This window comes from Lonchura striata, chromosome 2 (genome assembly GCF_046129695.1).
Source record: "Lonchura striata isolate bLonStr1 chromosome 2, bLonStr1.mat, whole genome shotgun sequence".
Lineage (NCBI taxonomy): Eukaryota > Metazoa > Chordata > Aves > Passeriformes > Estrildidae > Lonchura > Lonchura striata.
Window position 1 is genome coordinate 42,684,092 of NC_134604.1, and position 20,328 is coordinate 42,704,419.

Here is a 20,328-nt window from a genome sequence, read left to right on the forward strand (position 1 = left end):
TTCTCTTTTCCAGGCTGAACAATCTCAAGTATCTCAGCCTCTCCTCATAGGAGAAATGATCTTCTGATCATCCTGGTGTCCCTCCTCTGGACTCACTCCAACAGGTCCCTGTCTTCCCTGTGCTGGGACCCCAGGGCTGATGCAGCCCTGCAGGTGGGGCTGAGCAGAGCAGAGGGGCAGAATCCCCTCCCTGGCCCTGCTGCCCTCGCTGCTTTGGATGCAGCTGAGGACACGTTTGGCTTTCTGGGCTGGGAGTGCTCATGCCTGGGTCGTGTCCAGCCTCTCGCCCACCGGCACACCCAAGTCCTTCTCAGAAGGGCTGCTCTGATCTGTTCATCCCCAGCCTGAGCTGGATTTTACAAGACCAACTACAAGGTGTTGCACCTGGGTCATGGCACCCCCAGCCATGACCCAGGTGCAACACCTTGTAGTTGGTCTTGTAGAACCTCAAGAGATTCCAAGGGCCCCACTCCTCAAGCCTGCCTGGGTCTTTCTGGGTGGCATCCTGTCCTTCAGGTGATGAGGGTACACCTGATCCCTTTATCTATGTCATTAATAAAGATATTAAGTAACACTGGTCCCAGTATGGACTCCTTGGGGGACACCACTTGTCACTGATGTTCATTGGGACTCTGAGTCATTGATCAACACCCTCTGGATGTGACCATCCAACCAATTTCTTTTCAATCTCACAATCTACCCATAAAATCCATCTCTCTCTGGCTGAAAGAGAAGGATGTTGTGAAGGACCGTGTCAAAGGCTTTATAGAAATCCAGACAGATGGCTCATAATTCCCAATTTGTACCCTAATTAGCATCTTTTTTTTGGGGGAAGGGAAAAATGTAACCACATCTTGACCTATCTTTCTCTCTTTGAAGGAGATGCCATATTACTGAATTTGAAATGATAGAGTATCATATTGTATCCCTTTGCAAATATATTAAAAATATTTAAAATTTCAGAGCTTTTTAAATTTCAAGGCTGTAAATTCAAATTTAGTTTGTGAAGGAAAAGAAAAATAAGAATAATTATTGACTAAACCCTTCTTTATCTGTTGAGTGTGCAGTAGTTTTGCACTTGGGAATTCACAGTGAAATAAAGCAATCAGAGCAGGATACAAGTGCACTCAGCAATTCTGTAAACAGACATGACTGCATTTTAAAACTGAAGTCAACAGAAAGGCATTCAGATTTGGGGTTTTGTTCATTTCATTTTTTGATTTTTTTTCTTGGTGGATTTCTTTTTGGTGTGGTCTTTGTCTCTGAGTGTTCAACAGGGTTCATAATTGAAGAAAAAAGAAACCAAACCTTGAGTCAAAGTAGAAGAGTTGTTAAGAGTGATGGGAAGCTTAGATCCCTATTTAAGGTGTGTGAGTGATGCTTAAAGGCAGGAAGGATAAGTGCCCTCCATGCCCTCCTGCTCTATAGTGTTTCCCAGTGTGTTCAGCTGAGTGCTATAAATAGTAACTAAATTAGAATGTATGCCCTTACATGGAGGAGGATATGCAAAAACATATTGATATATTTGTAGTGGTAGTTTCACACAGTTGCTCTGAACAGAGAGAGTTATGATCCAATGAGAAATCTGTTCTCTATAACTGAACTTGGAATTTCAAAATTCCTGTCAGGCTTATACTGTTTCACAGTGTTGTATGTGCTTTTCCTTATACACACAGTGTGTTTTCTTAGAGGTTTTCTATAATTAACATTTTATGTATTATTTCTAGTATTTCATTATCCCATGTGATAAATTAAGCAATTGAAATTACTTATATATATCAGGCAAAAGGCAGTAAATAATTTAGAACTAAACCAAATATTGTTCATTCTTCAGATATGCAGATTACAAAGCTATGAAAAAGATTTATTCTGTCATGTGTATTCACGTATTTTATCATGCTGAGAAAGTAAAAAGTAATGATTTGAATATATCAACAGAAGAATCCATCAAATAAGAAACACATTAAGATATTACTAGAATAATAAAACTGAAACCAATGTGTGTATCCAAAGATACCATTGAAATGCAGAATTCCTAGTGACCTCACTAAGAGTCAAAGGCACTTATTAATTCTTCTACACTTTCGAGGCCACATCTGAATCACTTGTCTAGTTGTCAGCTTCTACATTAAAAAACATTGCCCATATTGTCCAGAGATGTTTGTGGAAATATATGATTTTTGGAGGTATCTTTGGAGATACACAGAACTACAGTAGACAATGCCCTGAGCAACCTACGTTGGTGTTGAATTTGGAGCTACTCTGAATTGCAATTGGACTGAGTGTCAAAATGCTTAATTTTATGAATAAATTATTTCTACAATGTAAGTAATTTAAAAACTAAACCCATTATAGCTAAATAAAAAGAAAACAAAAATTAATTTAAAAATATAACCAAAAAAGTGTGCTGTTTAACAAAATGTGCAATATTTTTTCCTTAAATTGCTGCCAAATGTATGTTTTTCTGGGTTGCTTCCTGAGAACAGGTGTGAATGAAGTTTTATACCATGCTAATGCTCTATAACATTCTCTTAGCTTTCAAGGGTGACTGAACATATGAAAAAGACCTGCAGTCTTTATGATGAGCTTTTCTTTTGGGATTTGACACAACAAAAGAAATTTGCTTTCAGGTTTGACAAAAGGTTGTATGAGCTTCAGAGAGCTGATACCTGCACTTGAGGTACCTTTATGCTAACTGCCTTAGCTTTACAATGCAGGAGCAACCAACAATCTATACTAGCTTACTGCCTCAATTCAAAAACCAAAGAACTTAATTACATTCTCTGTCTACACAAAGTTGTTCTTTTCTGAACAAACTATTTGCTAGTCTGGGCAGTGTTGGAGTGTTCTGTTTAATGGAGTGTAAGCAGCTTGAGCATGAGCTAGCATGATGTGTCAGGGTGCCACATCACAGCCTAGCCATGACATCATTTACTTCCTTTGTTTAAGTGGAGTTGCATCAGCCACTGTTTCCATTCTATGATGTCTTTCTAACATAAAAAAACCCCAGATTTCCTTCTTTGCCTTTTAATTGTGGTATCTTTTAGCTATTTTGGAATATGGTCCCCACAGAGTTAAACAATTTCTGGTTAGATTGCTTTAGATTGTTTAACATTCTTATTTATCTGAGAGTTAGGTTAAGCCTCAATAGTTACTAATACAGTAGAGTTCTGTGACACAGGCACAGGTGAGAGATTTTCTCAGTATTTTGACAGCCTTAAGAGAGGATATTAAGAAAAAATAAATGACTGGTAAACAAGAATGAAAAAAATGAAGAGTCCGGTGGCTGCTATTCAAGGGGTCATTGTTTCAGTAGAGGAACAAGGACTGTGAGGGAGATGCTAATGGAAAATCTGTATCTCATGGGGTGTTACCAGGGAAAATGAGCCATAGCAAAGTATGTGGTTCTCTGTTGGCTCTCTTCATTGTAACATAGCCTTCAAGCTGTTACTGTAAAACAGATTACTGCAGTGCTTCCCATCATTGCCAGTGGCTAATATAATATGTATTCTGTAGCCCTGTTTAGTCACACCAGCACCATCACAATGCAGACTTCAGCATCCCTGCTCCAGGGCTCTGCAAAGGATTTATGTCTGATGTAGTCCTGACTTTGTCCAAGTATTATTGTAGGCAGTTTAGTCTGTTAGCTACAAATTAATATTGTATGAAAACCACTGTTTTTCCCTTGCAACTTATTATTGGAGATGGGCAGTTGGTTCCACCAAGGAATAGTTCCAGTTCTTAGACTTCCTTACCCAGTTATACTCTGCCGTGTAACTGCAAATGCAATCTAGTGCCTGGTGACTGATGTACTTGGGAAAGAATAATCTAGAAGACATGAAACTAAGAGTATTGCCTAACTGAATTCTGTGTTTAGTGATCATACAGGAAATATCTGGAAGTAGGTATTTTTGGCATACGTCAATCATGAACTTGTCAGTATGTTGTTACAGTTCCTATGCATCATTCTGGTATCCATATTAAATGTAGAAAACAGAAATTTAGGGGAAGTTCCTGTTTCGATTTAAAAAATTAACTAATACAGTAATGAGAATGAGAGCACATCTGCTAATGTTTCTGTCAGCTGTACCTTACTATGCATCTGCTTCTAGCACATGGTTAGCCAGCATGCTGATGCTGAGGGACCTGAAACATTCATGCTGTAACACTGTGCTGTTGTGTTATTGCTCAGACTTCCTCAACAAACAGGGGCTCTGAGGTGTAGAAAACTGGAATACAGCTTTAATAGTATTTGGTTTTAAGCAGTAGCCATAGGGAAGGGAAGGGAAGGGAAGGGAAGGGAAGGGAAGGGAAGGGAAGGGAAGGGAAGGGAAGGGAAGGGAAGGGAAGGGAAGGGAAGGGAAGGGAAGGGAAGGGAAGGGAAGGGAAGGGAAGGGAAGGGAAGGGAAGGGAAGGGAAGGGAAGGGAAGGGAAGGGAAGGGAAGGGAAGGATTTAAACCAAACCTACACTCCAAATTAAATTACTGTGTTATTTATCATTTGCAAGTATGGGCCAACACCTTATCATATACCTGAAATACTGCAGTATTCACACATTCATTTAATAAAGGATAACTCCCTCAAGAATAATGGCTCAAGGATTTCACATATAAAGAATTACCACAAGGGAGAAAATTCTTGTATACCTGTTGTTCCTCAGAACCCTAGGCATTACCCTCTCTGGGCTCAGTGCCTGGAAAAATCTCTCTATTTCATTTCTTTGAGCTGTAGTATTGTCACTCCTGCTGGTGTTTACCACTTAGGAGCACACCTATGGAACAGCTGCTGCACTGTGAGGAAAATGGGACTGTAGCATAACTGCTTGTTTGACCTTGGCTCAGTCTAAACTCCAGTTAACTGACTACTTACTCCCCTAGCAGGGCTGCTCACCATCATTTGCTCTCAGACTTAGCCAAAGTTCTGCACTTTTTTCCCTAGTAAAGTGGAAAACTTCTAAAACTAGTAGAAAAAGTAGAATTATACTGTATAGTTCCTGGCTGTGCATATGCATGTAACACTGAATACAATTTTCCATCTAGGCACAAAAATGAAATCACTTCTCTGATGATGTATATGATTCTTTTTTCTGTGTAAGTTCTCTTTGGGGACCACAGCAATATAAAAATGCAATAGAAGAATATACATTTGGAATTTATTAAAACTGGTGAAGGAAGAGTACTTGCTTCATTTTAGAGGAGTTCTTTGATCCTAAAGCTGTATAAATAATAATGTAAAAATCTGGCAGCCTCCTTATTCCTTCTACTGTTCAATGAGGTGCTCAGTTTACTTTGGGATTATAGATGATAAGGAAGACTGCTCTCTGAAAGTGAAATAGATGTTTATTGGATGTTAAGATGCATGAAAAGATATTATTTGAGCTACCTGAGTCCATGTTAATAGACTTGGTTGTGTAAGGGTAAAAAAAAAAAAAAAAAGAAAATGTTTTTATTATAGGAAACAGAACCCCACATTAATGGAAGTTTTGAAATATCCTGCCAGGAATTGCTTTGCAAGCATTTTGGGTATCACTGATAAGTTTTGATATTATATTCATAATAATAATAATTTTCTAAATTAATCTATCACAGACAGTTAAATTTCTAGTGTAATGGTAATAATAAATATTCAGAAAATATTGAAATAATGAACTTTTGAAATAAACAGTTGCAAAGAAGAGTAGATGATAGATTTTTTTTTTTACATTTTGGAATAAACATATTTTCAAGGTTAGGGTATTCAGACTTGTAGACCCCATTGTTGATATAATAGTTGCATAGTTATGTAAGACTTGGTGATGGAAGAAGGCCCTTCAGACAGAAATGCTGCATGGCCATCCAAGATGAATAAGAAGTCAAACAGCTTTTCATCACTTTGACAAATGCAGTCTATGCATGTTTCTATCAGATTTCAGATGGAAAAGGGATGTTATCTATTACAGGATTTCTCCCTTTCAAGAAACATCACTTCAGTCTTTCTACAGCTTAGCTTAAATGTCCTTCCCATCAACACCTGATCTCTTCCAGCCTTATGGCAGTGGGACTACCAGTGACAAATGATCTGTTAATAGAGTGGCATTGTCTTTTGAGACTGTAGCATTTCCCTTATAGCCTGTCCTGTGATCTTATAGGACTAAAATAAACATAAGGATAATTTTTACAATTGGGTTGTAAAATATATTTGATTGCACCTAAAATTATTTATTTAAATGGATGTAAATGAGCTTCATATTCAGCTTTATATAGAGCAGTAAAAGACATTACAATTTTGCTTTTGTGATCTAATGAAAGATTTTGTTATTGTGTACATCCTAGTGCTACTTAATTATATGAGTTCAGAATTAATATTACCCATATTGGTCTTTTAATTGGATGATACAAACATCTGTGTTCCTGACAGTGTTTCTCTTTAGCAGTTACATTAAAAGTTTATTTGATGACAGCAATATAATGATTACATTAATTACAAGTTGAAGTGATGTCTACTTCTATTACACAAAACAATTTACAAAACCTCTTCTAATCAGAATACATTTACTGCTATATGATAAAAGAAATTGAAGTCATAAGTTTCATAAAGTTATATAAAGTCATTAAAAAATCATGCAGACAAGAGTCATTAACTGTGTACATTTATCTAATGAAAAAGGAAAGCAGAACTGATTCATAATCATTTGGGTTGAGGGCTTGTAATCAGGGATGTGTCAGATAAAAAACCAAAAAACTGATTAAAGGCTTGAACATAGTGGAAACATTTTTGAGATGTGACATGCTGCCAAAATAAAATAAAACTTACTGTTATCTACTTGCATTTTCGATCATTTTGTCACTTCCAAAATGGTTCTATGGAATTATTCATCTGTCAGGAGTTCAAACAATACAATAAAGTAATTTCTAAACATGATATGGGTGCTTGGCAGGTTCATTGTGTGATGAGAGTGTAACTTCCAAGATTTTTTATTCAGTGAATAAAGCAATTTTATCATTTCTTGGGAGCTGGTGTTTAGAAATGAGTGGGGCCTGTCTTTTTCTGTTCAGTGATAGCATGTGAAATCTTATTCTCTGATTAGTTTCTATCTTAGTATTTGTAGAATCACAGAATGGTTTGGGTTGGGAGGTACCTTAAGTATCATCTGGTTCCAACCCCCCTGCCATGGGCAGGGACGCCTTCCACCAGGCCAGGTGCTCAGAGCCCCATCCAGCCTGGCCTGGAAGACTTAATCTATCTGTGAAGAGCTTATTTGTAGGGTGGGTTACACAGTGACTTCAGGTTCATGCTACAGTGCCATAGTTAGGACTGTGACTATATCATATAAATAAATTGTACCAAAGAGATAAATTGTAAAAGTTTCAGAAGATGATTTTGAGTGTGGACTGTTGCATAACCAGTCAGGTACTTAAATAATTTGTCTGAAGAGAGCAAATTCTTTGTCTGAGATTGTTAATGTGTTGAGGATCACACTAAGACTGCATTTCTTAGGATGTGTGGTTTATAAAGATGGGGAGTGCAATGTGTGTCTCTTTTCTCATGTTGGCACACAAGGTGTTGCACTGGTGAGAAATTCCAAGCTTGCTGCTCCTAACAGGCTTTGCAGCTGCCTGTGAGAAAAAGTAGAAGAAGGTTGAGGCATGTGCTCTGTAAGGATAATTGAGGACAGTTATTCCCCCCACCTTTCATTTATTGCCACCTACAACAGAGTCCAGTTTTTATTTTATAATGAATTCTGTGAATTCCTTTCTCCAACTAACACACTAAAAATGGCAGCATCAACCTAGTAGTAGGAAATATTTAAAAACCTGTTGGCAAGTACTTAAAAACTGTTACTGCATATTGAAAATCAAGTGTTTCTTCAATATAATATGCCATTTATGTGAAAAAATGATCTTAAAATGTACTTAAAAGGAATGCAGTTATTTTTCTGAATTTATTAAAGCAAAGACAGAAATGGCAGCTATTTTGATGGAAAACATAAACTCCCCAGTAAGTAAAGGTAAAATAGGGCTTCAACAATGATAGAATGGTTGAAATTATGATTTTAACCCTTCAGTGATAACTTTTCATTGTACAAAGTAAGCTGCAAATTAACAAAGAATGAAACATGAGTTTATTTACAATGGCTGAGTCATGTTACACATAAACTGCTCATTTTCTTTATATTTTACAGGGGTATTAATTTACTTTTTGCCAGTATGAAATAATAGAAATTAATATTAAGCTTTGAGGTTTGTTTACACAAACTTTTTCATTAATCATAATAATTGACATACCCACATTAATTCAAAATGTTGAAAAATCAAGTAATAATTTCAGTTATTTCAGGATTTCATTTCTTTTTTTGTTGTTGTTGTTGTTTTTTATTCTCTCTTTTAGAATTGGGTAGAAAAAGCAGAAAAACAGAAACTGTTGTCAGATACCCTTGACCTTTCTGAGCTGTTTCATCCAGACACATTTCTCAATGCCTTGCGCCAGGAGACTGCAAGGTGAGGGAAAAATAATGTGCCTATTTGTGCTAATGTGCCATTGTTCCTTATGTGTGAGGATGGTTATTTCATTTTGAGGACACAGAGCCCAAATGTTACGTCAATTGTTGTCATCAATAATCTTATTTTTATTTCTTTAAGTAAAATAGCTGTTACTTGTTTCAATGCTGATTGTTGTGGTTTTTTTTCCGTTATTTTTCTTCAAAGTAAGACTTAGGATATGGTACACATTGAAAACACATTGAGTTTTGTTTTGTGTTTGATATCCTGTTGTTACACATCTGTAAGATTCACTGTCTGTGTGTTTTCATTGCAGAGTAATGAGGTGTTCAGTGGACAGTCTTAAATTTGCAGCTTCATGGAAAGGGCGAATACAGGAAGGCAAACTCCAAGTTAAGGTATTTTACTAGGATATTTTACTAGGATTTTGTGAGGATGTTTTATCAGTATATTCCAAATCATCTGTCCATACACTTCCTGGAAAACTGAGCTATAAATAATTGGTGTATCTGGGAGAAAAAGGCTGGTTAATGGTATACAGCTACTAAAATGGCAGTGCAAAATTCTACAGAAATTAGAAAAGGAAGGCAGTTATCTTTTTTCCCCTCCCTGGTCACTGTTCTCTTTTTAAAATTAAACCTATTGGTCCATTCTCCTCAACCACCTCTTAGATGAAAATTGAAGCTGCAATTTTATGAGTTAAAATCTCACTCTTGTCCAGGTAGAGTGGCTGCTAGCCAGAGGAAATACACATGTAAATCTGTAAGCCCAAGGCCAAGTGTTAGCATTTCTTTAATCACTGAAAGGAAACTACTGAGGAAGTAAACCAAAGTAAACTATAAGATGACTAGTTTTTAATAAGATAAAAACCCAACAATTTTTTAATGATTAGTTAAGCCTACAGCCAGCAGCCATAAAGTCACTACTGATTGCTTTGAAAGCAAAGTAGAGACTAATCCTCAAATGGTTTGATTTAGCTTCTTAACATTCCAGGTAAAACTGCCTTTGCTCAGCACAAAGGTACTCTCTGTGCAGCATTTTTTTAACTTAATTTTGTAGGGAACTGACAAAATAAGTTTTCTGTGCTGTGTCTTCCCACAGGCTGTGTCTTCCCAAAATGATGCTGCACAGCTCTAAGTTCTGTGTTCAGCATGGAGCACAGCCCTTAAAACCACATCCTCACAGAGCCACTTGTGCCCAATGCAGGGCACTTAACAGCAACTGTTGGACCCATGGAGCTAAAACAGAGATTGCTGGATTAGGAGAGAGAGAACAAGAGGCAGGGCACCTTCTCTAGACTGGTAATGCAGACAGACACAAGGCTGTGGAAGATATGGACTGGCTCCTGACACTGCCAAAATCTGTTAGTACAGAATATGTAAGATTTCATATTCCTAAAATATTAATATATTGCAAAGCCAGTAAAGATAACTGTAATCATCCAATCTGCCCTAAATACAGTGCAGTCTTTTGAACTTTGTTGAATTAATTCCTGTTGGAGCTAGAGAATATAATTTTGCAAATTCTTCAATCTTGATATTTAAATAAGAGTAGTGATTGCTGCTTATTTTCGTAGGAAGCATGAGAAGACAGCGGTGTAGAACTTGCAAATAAATAAACCAGGGAACTTTTAGGGCTTGGTATAAACCTGGTATATGACAAACCTCAGAGTCTGCAAATAATATGGTCTGAGGTTACAGATTCAGCCAAGGCTTCTAAGGCCATAGCAGTAAGTCAAAACTAAGTTTCACATCTCAGACCAGTCATTCTTGTAGGCTAGCTATCTTCTGCAGATGGTAGAAGCTTGAAGGTCTTCAAAACCATATTAATATTTTTGAAAAATGTCAGAAGTCAATGTCAAGTACCTCAGCTCCTAAATGACATTACCTCAGTATATTCATATATTAAAAAATATCACAATATTTTACAGTTGCCAGATTGAAAGAGCTGGTTGGCAAATAAAGAATGAGAGGAAAAAGTTTTGCAAAAGTACTCCAGTTTTTATTAAACTTCTAACTGAAGTTTAAAATGTTTTACTCTTTGAGAATTTATGTGGTAAATTTTTGGCAATGCTAGTTAAAGTACATTGTTAGCAGTCTATATCATGTGTATGCAGAAAGGTTAATATATATGATCTATTGCTTTACAAGAATGTGTCATGTTCTAAGAGGGATTGAAAATCAAAAGAAAATTTTGTTTAAGAGGAAATTCTCTGCCCCAGGAATAGAACAAGCAGTTCAGTGAGTGGTTATTTTTAGCAAAACATCAGAATCCTGTTAAGTTTCTTCACTTGATTTGAATATTATCTTTTCCTCTGGAAGAGAAATACTCATTGATTCTCTATTAGTAAGAAATTACTAGTATTTTCACTGCTCCTCTTAGTCTTTGATGAATGGAACAATTTGCAATGCTGAATATTTAAATTTCCCTACCATGAGTCCTTCCTCATGCTCATGGAGAACTGAGGGGAAACTTTCCCATTAGTAAAGCTATATACCACAAGGACTGTAACTAGGCCATAAAAGTGTCATTGATTCAGAAAAATAATTCTCTAAAATATTTGATAAGGATCCTCCTATTTGATAAGGATCCTCTGGATTGTACATTAAAGTTGGTTCACCAGAGCAGTATGAATTTTAATACTGGTAAAGTAAATATTTTATCTGCAGTTTCAAGAATTCAGGCTAACCTTGTTGAATGGGAACCTATTCTGAGTAGGAACTCAAAAAAAAATAATTCCATCAGCAGAATAGATAAGTCTTTAAACACAAACTGTGGCGAGATAGCTTGTTTTATCCCACCTAAATCAGAAATTGTAGCTTATCAGACTCCCCTGCAGGAACCATACCATGGTATAGGCTATTCTGAGGTTTATCAGTCTCAATTGATGCTAATGTTATTATTTCACCTTATGTAATTAACTCCACTGAGAGATTTAATTCTGTACTCACAGAGTTTGGGGACACTGTTTCAGGGTCTGGGAGGGTTGTGCATAAGTCCACAAATATTTAAAGGCTTAATGGACTGTCTCTGTTGAAGGACTGGCACAAGTAGGAATGCAGGTGAATTTAAACCTGATAGTCACACATACTTCATATAGCTTTCTTAGGAAGACTGTCAGGCATGGTTTTGAAGGCATATTCTTCAAGATTTTTTATTACTTTTTTATTTTAAAAGGTTTTGATGGCTTAGAATTTGTTCTGTGATAAGGGAAAAAAGAAGATTTCCTTACAATCTGTATGATGAAAATGCTTTCTCAATCTTGCTGTGATTTTAAAAAATGGCATCAAGCTTCAGCAGTTGTAGATGGTTGACATTTCTATGCCTAAAAATAAAAATAATTGACCCTATGATCATCTGTAAGTTAGAAGCACGCAGTGCCAAAACTGTCATTGAAACTGCAAAGTAGGCAGAGGAACACTCAATCAGGCCAGGAATACACCTTAGTCTTATATGAATTATCAAATCAGATGTTAAATTATCAGTGTTAATTCAGGTGATGGTTTAGATGCATGATGTGGAGTCGATCTCCTCTAGTAGGATGTGATGAATATTTGATTTAGAATCTGTCTGTATAAAATTCCGCCTTCCTCAATATCACTTAAAATCAATCTGTATGAAATTACACCTTCTTTAATATCACTCCAGGTTGCTTTAACAAAAGGTACTGAAAATGTATGGCTATTGCACTAAAATCACATATTGATATGCAAATGCATCTCTTCTGTTTGCTTTGTGCACTGATTGTGCTGTTGTACGACAGCAGGTAGTCATTCCTTTTGGCATTCCATTTTCTGTATTGTAGAAAAGACTGAAAGAAAGGAAGAAACATGGCAAGAGACTTATTGGGTAATAAGTAATTTCACCTTGGGTAGAACTTAATATGCATAGTGACAAATAAAAAATTACTGAGAGTCTCAAATATACGAGTGTTAATATCAAAACTATACTCTTAGCAACTGACAGATATATTATTAGAAGGCATCCTGAGAGGTTTTTTTTTACAGTATACCTCCATCCTGAAATATCAATAAATGAATGATGGAGGCCTGTAGAGGTAATGAAGTGAAAATATGACTTCCCAAAATCTGCTGCAGTTTGGATCGTGTAGTGGAAAATTATGGCATTAATTAGTAAGGGAAAATCTGTTGCAGAGAATTTGAAATTTGGAAACAGGCCTGCTTTGGACCATGGTATCAGCACACTTTCTACAAAGGTATTTCAAAGAAATATAGTCTGTAATGTGTAAAAATAACTTTTTTGAACCTAAAATAGTACCGATAGCTGTGAACAGCCAAATTCATTATAAGAATTAAAAATTATCTTCAACTTCTGCCATTACTCTCTGGTGAGTTTCAAAGATACAATGATTATATTACAGATGCTGTGAAATTCATGTCCTTCATAGTACTTGTAATTTCTCTGTACTATTTTTTATAGAAATGAAAACATGTCTATGGGCATAGTCAGTCAAATGGTATTGGAAAGTACATTGTTCTAGTAGTGTTGGGTTGTTTCCTTAATGTCTTTTAATATTCAATGAAAGTAAAAATTTGATCTTAATCTTCAAAGGAGTTTCTACCATTGGTTTCCAGGGGTTTTCCAGGAGATCAAATGGTATTTTACATAACTATAATGTCAAAGGGACTGCCAATATCAAAAGAAGAAACATGCAGTAAATAGTTTTTTCAATATTTTTTTCTACTTCTATAGAAATTTCTTTCAGAAATGTTTAGGATGGCCAGACCTTTGTACACCCTTGCAACAAACTTTAAAACCTCTTCATTAGACCAATCTTTGTGCAATAACTTTGCCAAGGTTACTTATTTAACTGTGGTCCCTAAAAATATTCCCTGCAGAAAGCAAGAAGGATAGAAGGAATAACATAGGAAATGAATATTTCTAAAATTTGTGTAAAAGTTAGACAAAAAGTCTACTCTGAACTTTCCATTTGGGGTTGTTTTGGCTCAAGTTATCCACAGCTTTGGGGGTTTCACTGTAAGTCCTAGTCTCTATGAAGCACAGATTGCTCCAAAGAACATTGTCACTTCTCTGGTCACTGTCTGTCCAAGGAGAAGCACAGATTTGTTGTATTTCATTTTTTAATGCCATGGTTTATAACCTGGTTTTTTTTCCATATTAGAATGTGTACATCTGCACATTGTAGGGAAGACTCCCCAGCTCAGCATTGAAAGAGAAACATGAGTTTGAAAAAGCAAATTCTTGAATACTGTAATGGCCTGTCTACAATCAAAAGAATAATTAGATATTAAAAATGCAAAATGTAATCTTAGCTAGTTTACAGTTAAAATATTCTTAATGAAAAACCCCTAACACTGAGGAGGAAAGCATTGCTTTTCAAGCATGACAGTAACTCACATTGTGTTACTGTTTAATTCCATCTTTTGATGTAAAATACATAATTTTAGAATACTAAAATTACTTGAGGAAATTATATCCATGTTGTCTTCTGTGATACCGATCTTCATTGTAACATCATACTTCAACCCTTTTTTTCAATCTGATAGATGTTTCAAAATATCTTGCAAGGGAAGATATATTAGCAAATGACATTTTTCTCCATTTTGCTTATGTGATCACTCATCCAATTTTCAGCAACATTGTATTTCCTAATTCCAGCACTGCTTTATGAACCTTGCATTTGGTGAAAACCAACCTCAGTATGATAAATTTAATTCAGGGCTTTAATATGATAGTATAACAGGCAGATGATTTTCAGATTATAGCTTCAGTTACAGATCTGCTGCAGGTGGATAGTTAGCCTTTTGAAAAGCTGCATGAAAGTTATTATTGAATTAAGTTTTATTACTGTTAAAACTGAAGTTCTCACTTCAGCGGGCCAAAAAAAATTATTATTATTATTATTATTATTATTATTATTATTATTACTATTACTATTGCTATTGCTATTACTATTATCAAAGTAGTAGCATTTTTAATTGAGGAAGATAAAGCTATCAGCAAATTTGGGGATTTTTTTTTTAAGGAATCTAGAATAGATATCACTAACTTATGGAATACTCCAGAGAAGAAAAAATACAACATGTAATTCAGAGGCTGAAATTACTTAATTAAAAGAAAACACTTGAAACATGTTGCAAACAAAAGCATTGTATAGTTACTTAAAGCAGCATCTGTGATTCTTATTTAATTTTTTGCCAAACAGCAATATGTCTAAGAAGTCTTGAGTTTGTTAAATAAATTTTTATCTCATATTATTTCAGTGTATTTTGTTTGCCTCTGCTGAAGCTGCGTAGCTGCGCATTCCATTCTTTGAAAGCTGGGCTCAGACTTCCAAGCAGGAAGTCATGCTTATTGCAGTGATTGTTCTTCTTCTCAACATTGTAATGATTGTGAACTTGGCTGTTGCTACCATACTTCCATTAGTCTAACGCCAGGCAACTGCAGTTCCATAAGTGATGGCATTTACAGGTGTTTTTCTCCGACATTTCAAAGAATGTGATTCCAAATCAGAGGAAGTTCACAGTGAAGTGTGGTTCAGATCTTGCTTTTAAATCATGTTTCCTATACTCACAAAGAATATAACAGTAATTAGTTTCCTGTTATTTAAAAAGTTTGTCACAGTAAAAAGGTTCATCATTTATTAAAGTACAGTGTAATCATTATTGACATTTTAATTCTGTTATTTATGTTTGAATATTTTATATTTCCATGGCAGATCAGTGGCTTACAACTGGAAGGTTGTCGTTTCGATGGAAATCGACTTTCGGAAAATCTGCATGATTCTCCCAGTGTGTCATCTGTTCTCCCTTGTTACATGGCCTGGATTCCACAGGTACTAAATTATTAAAAGCCCTAAACTTTCAAGACCCATAATTTGATTTTTTTCCTGTGTAGTAGCTTTTCAGTATGATGTTGCTGACCTGTTTTCCTTTTGTTTCAAAAGAAAAATTCCAGTCTTTACTAGGAAAAGCAGTTGCTTATTTTATTTAACTTATTGTAATTTTGTTAATATTCTTCAGCTTGTATTGCTTAGATGAAGGCAAGGGTTTTATTTCAGCCATACCTTTGTCTCTTTGTCTTTTAAAAACATTAACATATTTTCAAACCCGTGTTTAGTAAATATGTACATGTGTTTGGGAGTTGATTCCTAGAATATATTTTCTGTGCATTTTAAATATTAAAGTAAAATGCAGTGGTAATAAAAAAAGAGAGAATATGATGTGAGCTGTAAGCAAAGAAAGCCTTTTTCCTACTTAAACTAATTTTAAAAAAATGCCAGTGCTTGCAGATTTTAAGATGAAAGCAAAGTAATCCAAACAGTAAAAACTGCTACTGCTTCTGCCCTCCAATTGACATAGCAATCACTGATAAATAAGTCAGAATGTATTCAAGGGTGTTAAAAAATTGCTTACTACAAAATTCATCCCACCTACATTTAGGAAGCCCATCCCATCCGAAGACATCTGGGATGAATCTCTCCGGGTGTGACTCTAGAGACAGCCTAGACCACTATGATGACCTTTGTGTATTGTGACAGATTTTGTGCAAGGAGCTCCATTGCTAACACACTGCTGTATCTCAACTTTGTTTTTCTCTCATTTTTTTTTCCAGCAGGGGAAATATAGAATCATATTATAGTACAGCATTAGAAGTATAAATGTCAACAGGTTTAGACCTTGAACACAGAAGTAAATCCTAGCCACCACCATCTGCTCCCAGCTTGGTTAGGAATGAAAATTTTTTAAAAAAGACGAAAAATTAAAACATTATACAACCTCTTCCAAAGCTGACCAATGAAAGATTTTTCAGTTTTTCAGTAATTACAGGGTTTGTTTTTTTCAGATTAGTAAACAGATTTCTTATTTACTTGAGAGGTGGTAATGGGAATTGCCAGATATTATAATATATTGGCTCAGTGATGGATGATAATATGTGTGGTTTTCCATAGTAACACCAAATGGAAACACATTTTTAATGACAATTCTAAGTAGTCCTCCCATTGTTCTGAAAGACATTTAGCCTGTATTTGAAATAAAAAAGATTTTTAGTATTTTTCTGAATAAGACTATTTTTTAAACTGCAAAGGTAGGATGCAAAAGTTTCATGTGAAATCAGCAGAGAGCTTTATCCATAAAATTAAAAAATTAGATACTTCAATAATCAATTAATTAAACTTTTTCACATGTACTTATATTTGAAATTGATAACAGCTGACATCTTTGTGTTGGCAAAAAAATAGAATTCATAGAAAACACAGGCCATAACTTGTCAACTGCCCAACTTGACACTGCACAGGGTCTCTAAGGAGAGTTTTTCTGAATTGGTCTACACTTGAGTTGTTTTACAATGACTGTCAAAATTTACTATAATCAAATACTGTGTTCAGAAACCAAAGCAGAATTGGATATCATTAATTTCCCTTAATTTCATTGCCTCTCCTTAGGAAAAGCGTGCATAAAATTGAACATATTTTCTTGGAATTTTTAGGGTTTGAACTTGGTTTCTTTTCTCCAGAAATGCATCTTTTGAAATCTACTGAGCAAAAGTATATGTATAATGTAATGTTTTGAAGTAATTTTCAACCAAACATAAAGAAGCCTACAGAATTTCTCTGAGAGAAGCCCCTCAAAATCCTGCAGTGCTCTAAACAGAATATTTTGAGCTACTAACATTATGCTTATTCTCATTAAACTGTGAAGGTCCTTTCTAGTTTTAATCCACTGATGGATCCCATGCTGTGAAGTGTGTCACTAAAGAAGAAGGAACTGTGTGTGAGGCAGTCTGACAAAGAGAACTTTTGGACTGTACTTAAGCCAAGGGCATAAGGATTTATGCCCTTGTACATAAGCCAAGGACATAAGTGACTCAAAAAAGACTTTCACAGAATGGTATTAACCCTCCAATAATGTGATTCCTTAAAACATCAGTGGGATTGAGAAAGGCACAAGAACAGATATTTCATTCCTAAAAAGTGTAAAAACAGGTCTTTGAAAGCAAACTGGCCAGCTTCTGGCTCCCAACTTTGGCAAAATTTAAATTCTCTGATTGACATTTCACTCTCAGTCTGGCTAATATTTTGTCTTCTTCAGTAGTGTTAACCAAAGGATAAATAGGGTAAGTACAATCCTTCTGAGAAGAGCTGAGTTCTCATTATTAAGTTACTCTATACAAATATTACCACACATAGATCTTCTGCAAGGATTGAAACACTTGTCCAAAAGATGGGGGAAGTTGATTTTCAAAAGGAAAAGCAAAATTCTTCAGTAATGACTTTACACTTCACATGCAAGGCAAAGTGCTTGAAACAGTTATGGTTTGCGTATTTCCTTTTTCCTGATTTTAGTTAATTTTTAATATTGGAGCATCACTAACTCACATTCGATGTGATTTGAGTTAAAATGACACAATTTTATTTAAAATTCTTTTCTGACAAGTATTCTGCTTTGTTATTTGGTTCTTGAAAATCTGGCATTTCTTGTTGACAGGATGGGACATTTTGAGTGTGACAGAAAACACGCTTAATATATACCATTTGAATCAAACCCTGAACTATTTGCAGTAACTAAATACGTCATGGGTTGAAATTAGGTGCTGTAGGAAGTCTAGACGGAGTCTTTGAGCTCAGTTCTGTGGTCACACTTCGGGACAATGCCCCATGCAAAGCCCTAGGAGGAGACTGCATCCAGTTTGTAGTACAGACAGCAGAGAGGAGCAGTTCAATAAAGTAGCCTGGAACGGGTGGGGTGAGGTTTCTTGGATTGTAGTTCCTGCAGCATGATGCTTGCAGGTATCTCAGGTCACACCAGGGCTGTGCCACAAGAGGAGTGTCGGAACCCCGGCCTGGTTCAGGGGTTCCGTGTGGTGGAAAAGTCTCTCCTCCAACCCGTGCTTCCAAAGAAAAACTCTACAGCCTCTTGTTGTTCGGTCTCAAGGCAGTTTATTGTTAAATTATCTAAAAGATTGTCTTCTTGGGCTGCGGCTGCTTGGTCAGCGGCCTAGGCAGAGGCACACACACACCCTGACATCCTCTCTGTCTGCTGTCTGCTTCTTCTCTCCCTGCCCAGGGCTGCTGCTATCTTTTATATGATATATTATGTGATACATGTTTACAGTTTTTCTCCAATACCTACTACCTATATTAAATGGTGCTTTTCTACTCTAAACCAATCCATAAGTGCCAAAATCATCAAGAACATGGAGGCAAGGAAGAAGAAAGAGGAGGAACAGGACCGGCCTACATTCCTCATCTTAAAACTTCTGACCCCCAAGTACAAAGTAAAAACCCCCCTGTACAGGTGCTAAAACCCCCCTCTAAAACACTAAAAAATTCTTCCTTCTACTTTGTAACTACTTCTACTATAATATCTAAACTTTTGTGACTTCTTGTTCCACCTCCAAAGTTGGTAACTCCTTCCATGGCTCAAACTCAAAATCACAGCTGTTTTCCAGCTGCCTGCCAGGGTCTAAAATGCTTCTGACCAGGGCCTGGAACCTCTAAAAATGTCTGAGAGACGTTTTGAGTTCTGACAGAGGAGGGTAGTGTTTGCTGCAGGGATGGAGGGGTCTGCCAGGGCACAGGCACCGCAGCACTCCAGCCTGCCAGGATAGCTGCTCCCCACACTACAGCACAGGGGCTCCTCAGCAGCTTTCTCCCTGCAGAAAACTGATCTACACTTCCCTTAGTCTGGTTTGCAGAACCCTTCTGATGTGTGATTGTTAGGAAGGCTTTAGCTGAAGGAAGATTTTTATATGTAGTATATATATAAACTACATATATATACGTATATATGTTTTTATATGTAGTTACCTTGTTACTTCCTTCCTGGTGTTTAAGTTATGGAGAGAGAAATTTTTGTGAAGTCTCTGCTTCTTTCAATCCTTCTCCTTAGTGCCCTGAATGAGGACTTTCTTCAAGGCTGCAGTGTCCAAACTGTGTCTTAAGTTTAGATACCATACCAGTGGAGAATATTGCTTTCTCATGCTTTGTTGTATTTTTATGTAATAATTAAGTGCTTGTTTGTTGACAGGATGCATATGGTCCATATTCTCCAGAGGAATGCATATCTTTACCAGTCTACACTAGTGTGGAGAGAGACCGTGTGGTGACAAATATTGATGTACCTTGTGGAGGAAACCAAGACCAGTGGATTCAATGTGGAGCTGCTTTATTTTTGAAAAATCAGTAATCTGAAACTCCATTAACTTGTGAAATTAAGATACTTTTAAATATCTAATTTCTTACTTACTAAAATAGAACTTTAGATTAATTGCTTTTATATTTTTAAAGCGATGGTTTATTAATTCCTGCTTATTTTTTTAAGATATATTCAAATAATTCTACTTGATGGAACTTCAGTGTATCTTTGTGGGATATTGTAAAAATTAACATGGCACTATTAGTAAACTGCTAATTTGGATTGTTTATGTAGATTGTAATGTGCTATATTTCTTTCTTGAAGTTGTTGAAATCTCTTCTGTTTTGCTCAGAAATATTGAATAAAAATTCAAAGTCAGCATTTTTTCTTTGATATTTTTTCATTATCCTTTTGAAACTGTTATTGATATGCCTCTGTTATTTAATAAAACAAAATTTAAAAACTTACCTTTTGTATCTGAAATTTAATGTTTTACTTGAAAAGAAGAATCAGGATAAATGTTTCAGTCTCTTTTAATAATGTTTTTCTTGTATTTGATTTCTTTGTATAGGTAGTAAATAATAGGACTTTGACAGACTTCGTGTGGAGTTACAAAGTTAGATTACTGACATGAGTATTATTCAGAAGTTACTGAAAAAAAATTATGAAACTGTACTAAGTTCCAGTAAAAACATGCACATAAAGGCCTGCAATAGCCAAACGATTCCTTA

At 35.8% G+C, this 20,328-nt stretch overlaps 1 protein-coding gene across 1 annotated transcript in view; it reads left to right on the forward strand.

The window, feature by feature from the left end:
- Window positions 1–20,064, forward strand: part of DYNC2H1 (dynein cytoplasmic 2 heavy chain 1) — a 143,665-nt gene extending 123,601 nt beyond the window's left edge. The window contains exons 86-89 of the mRNA XM_021529338.3: window positions 8,368–8,477; window positions 8,794–8,875; window positions 15,178–15,294; window positions 19,490–20,064. Coding sequence (XP_021385013.2) covers window positions 8,368–8,477; window positions 8,794–8,875; window positions 15,178–15,294; window positions 19,490–19,648 — 468 coding nt within the window. The 3' untranslated portion in view covers window positions 19,649–20,064. The remainder of the gene's footprint in view (window positions 1–8,367; window positions 8,478–8,793; window positions 8,876–15,177; window positions 15,295–19,489) is intronic.
- The last annotated feature ends 264 nt before the right edge of the window (window positions 20,065–20,328 follow it).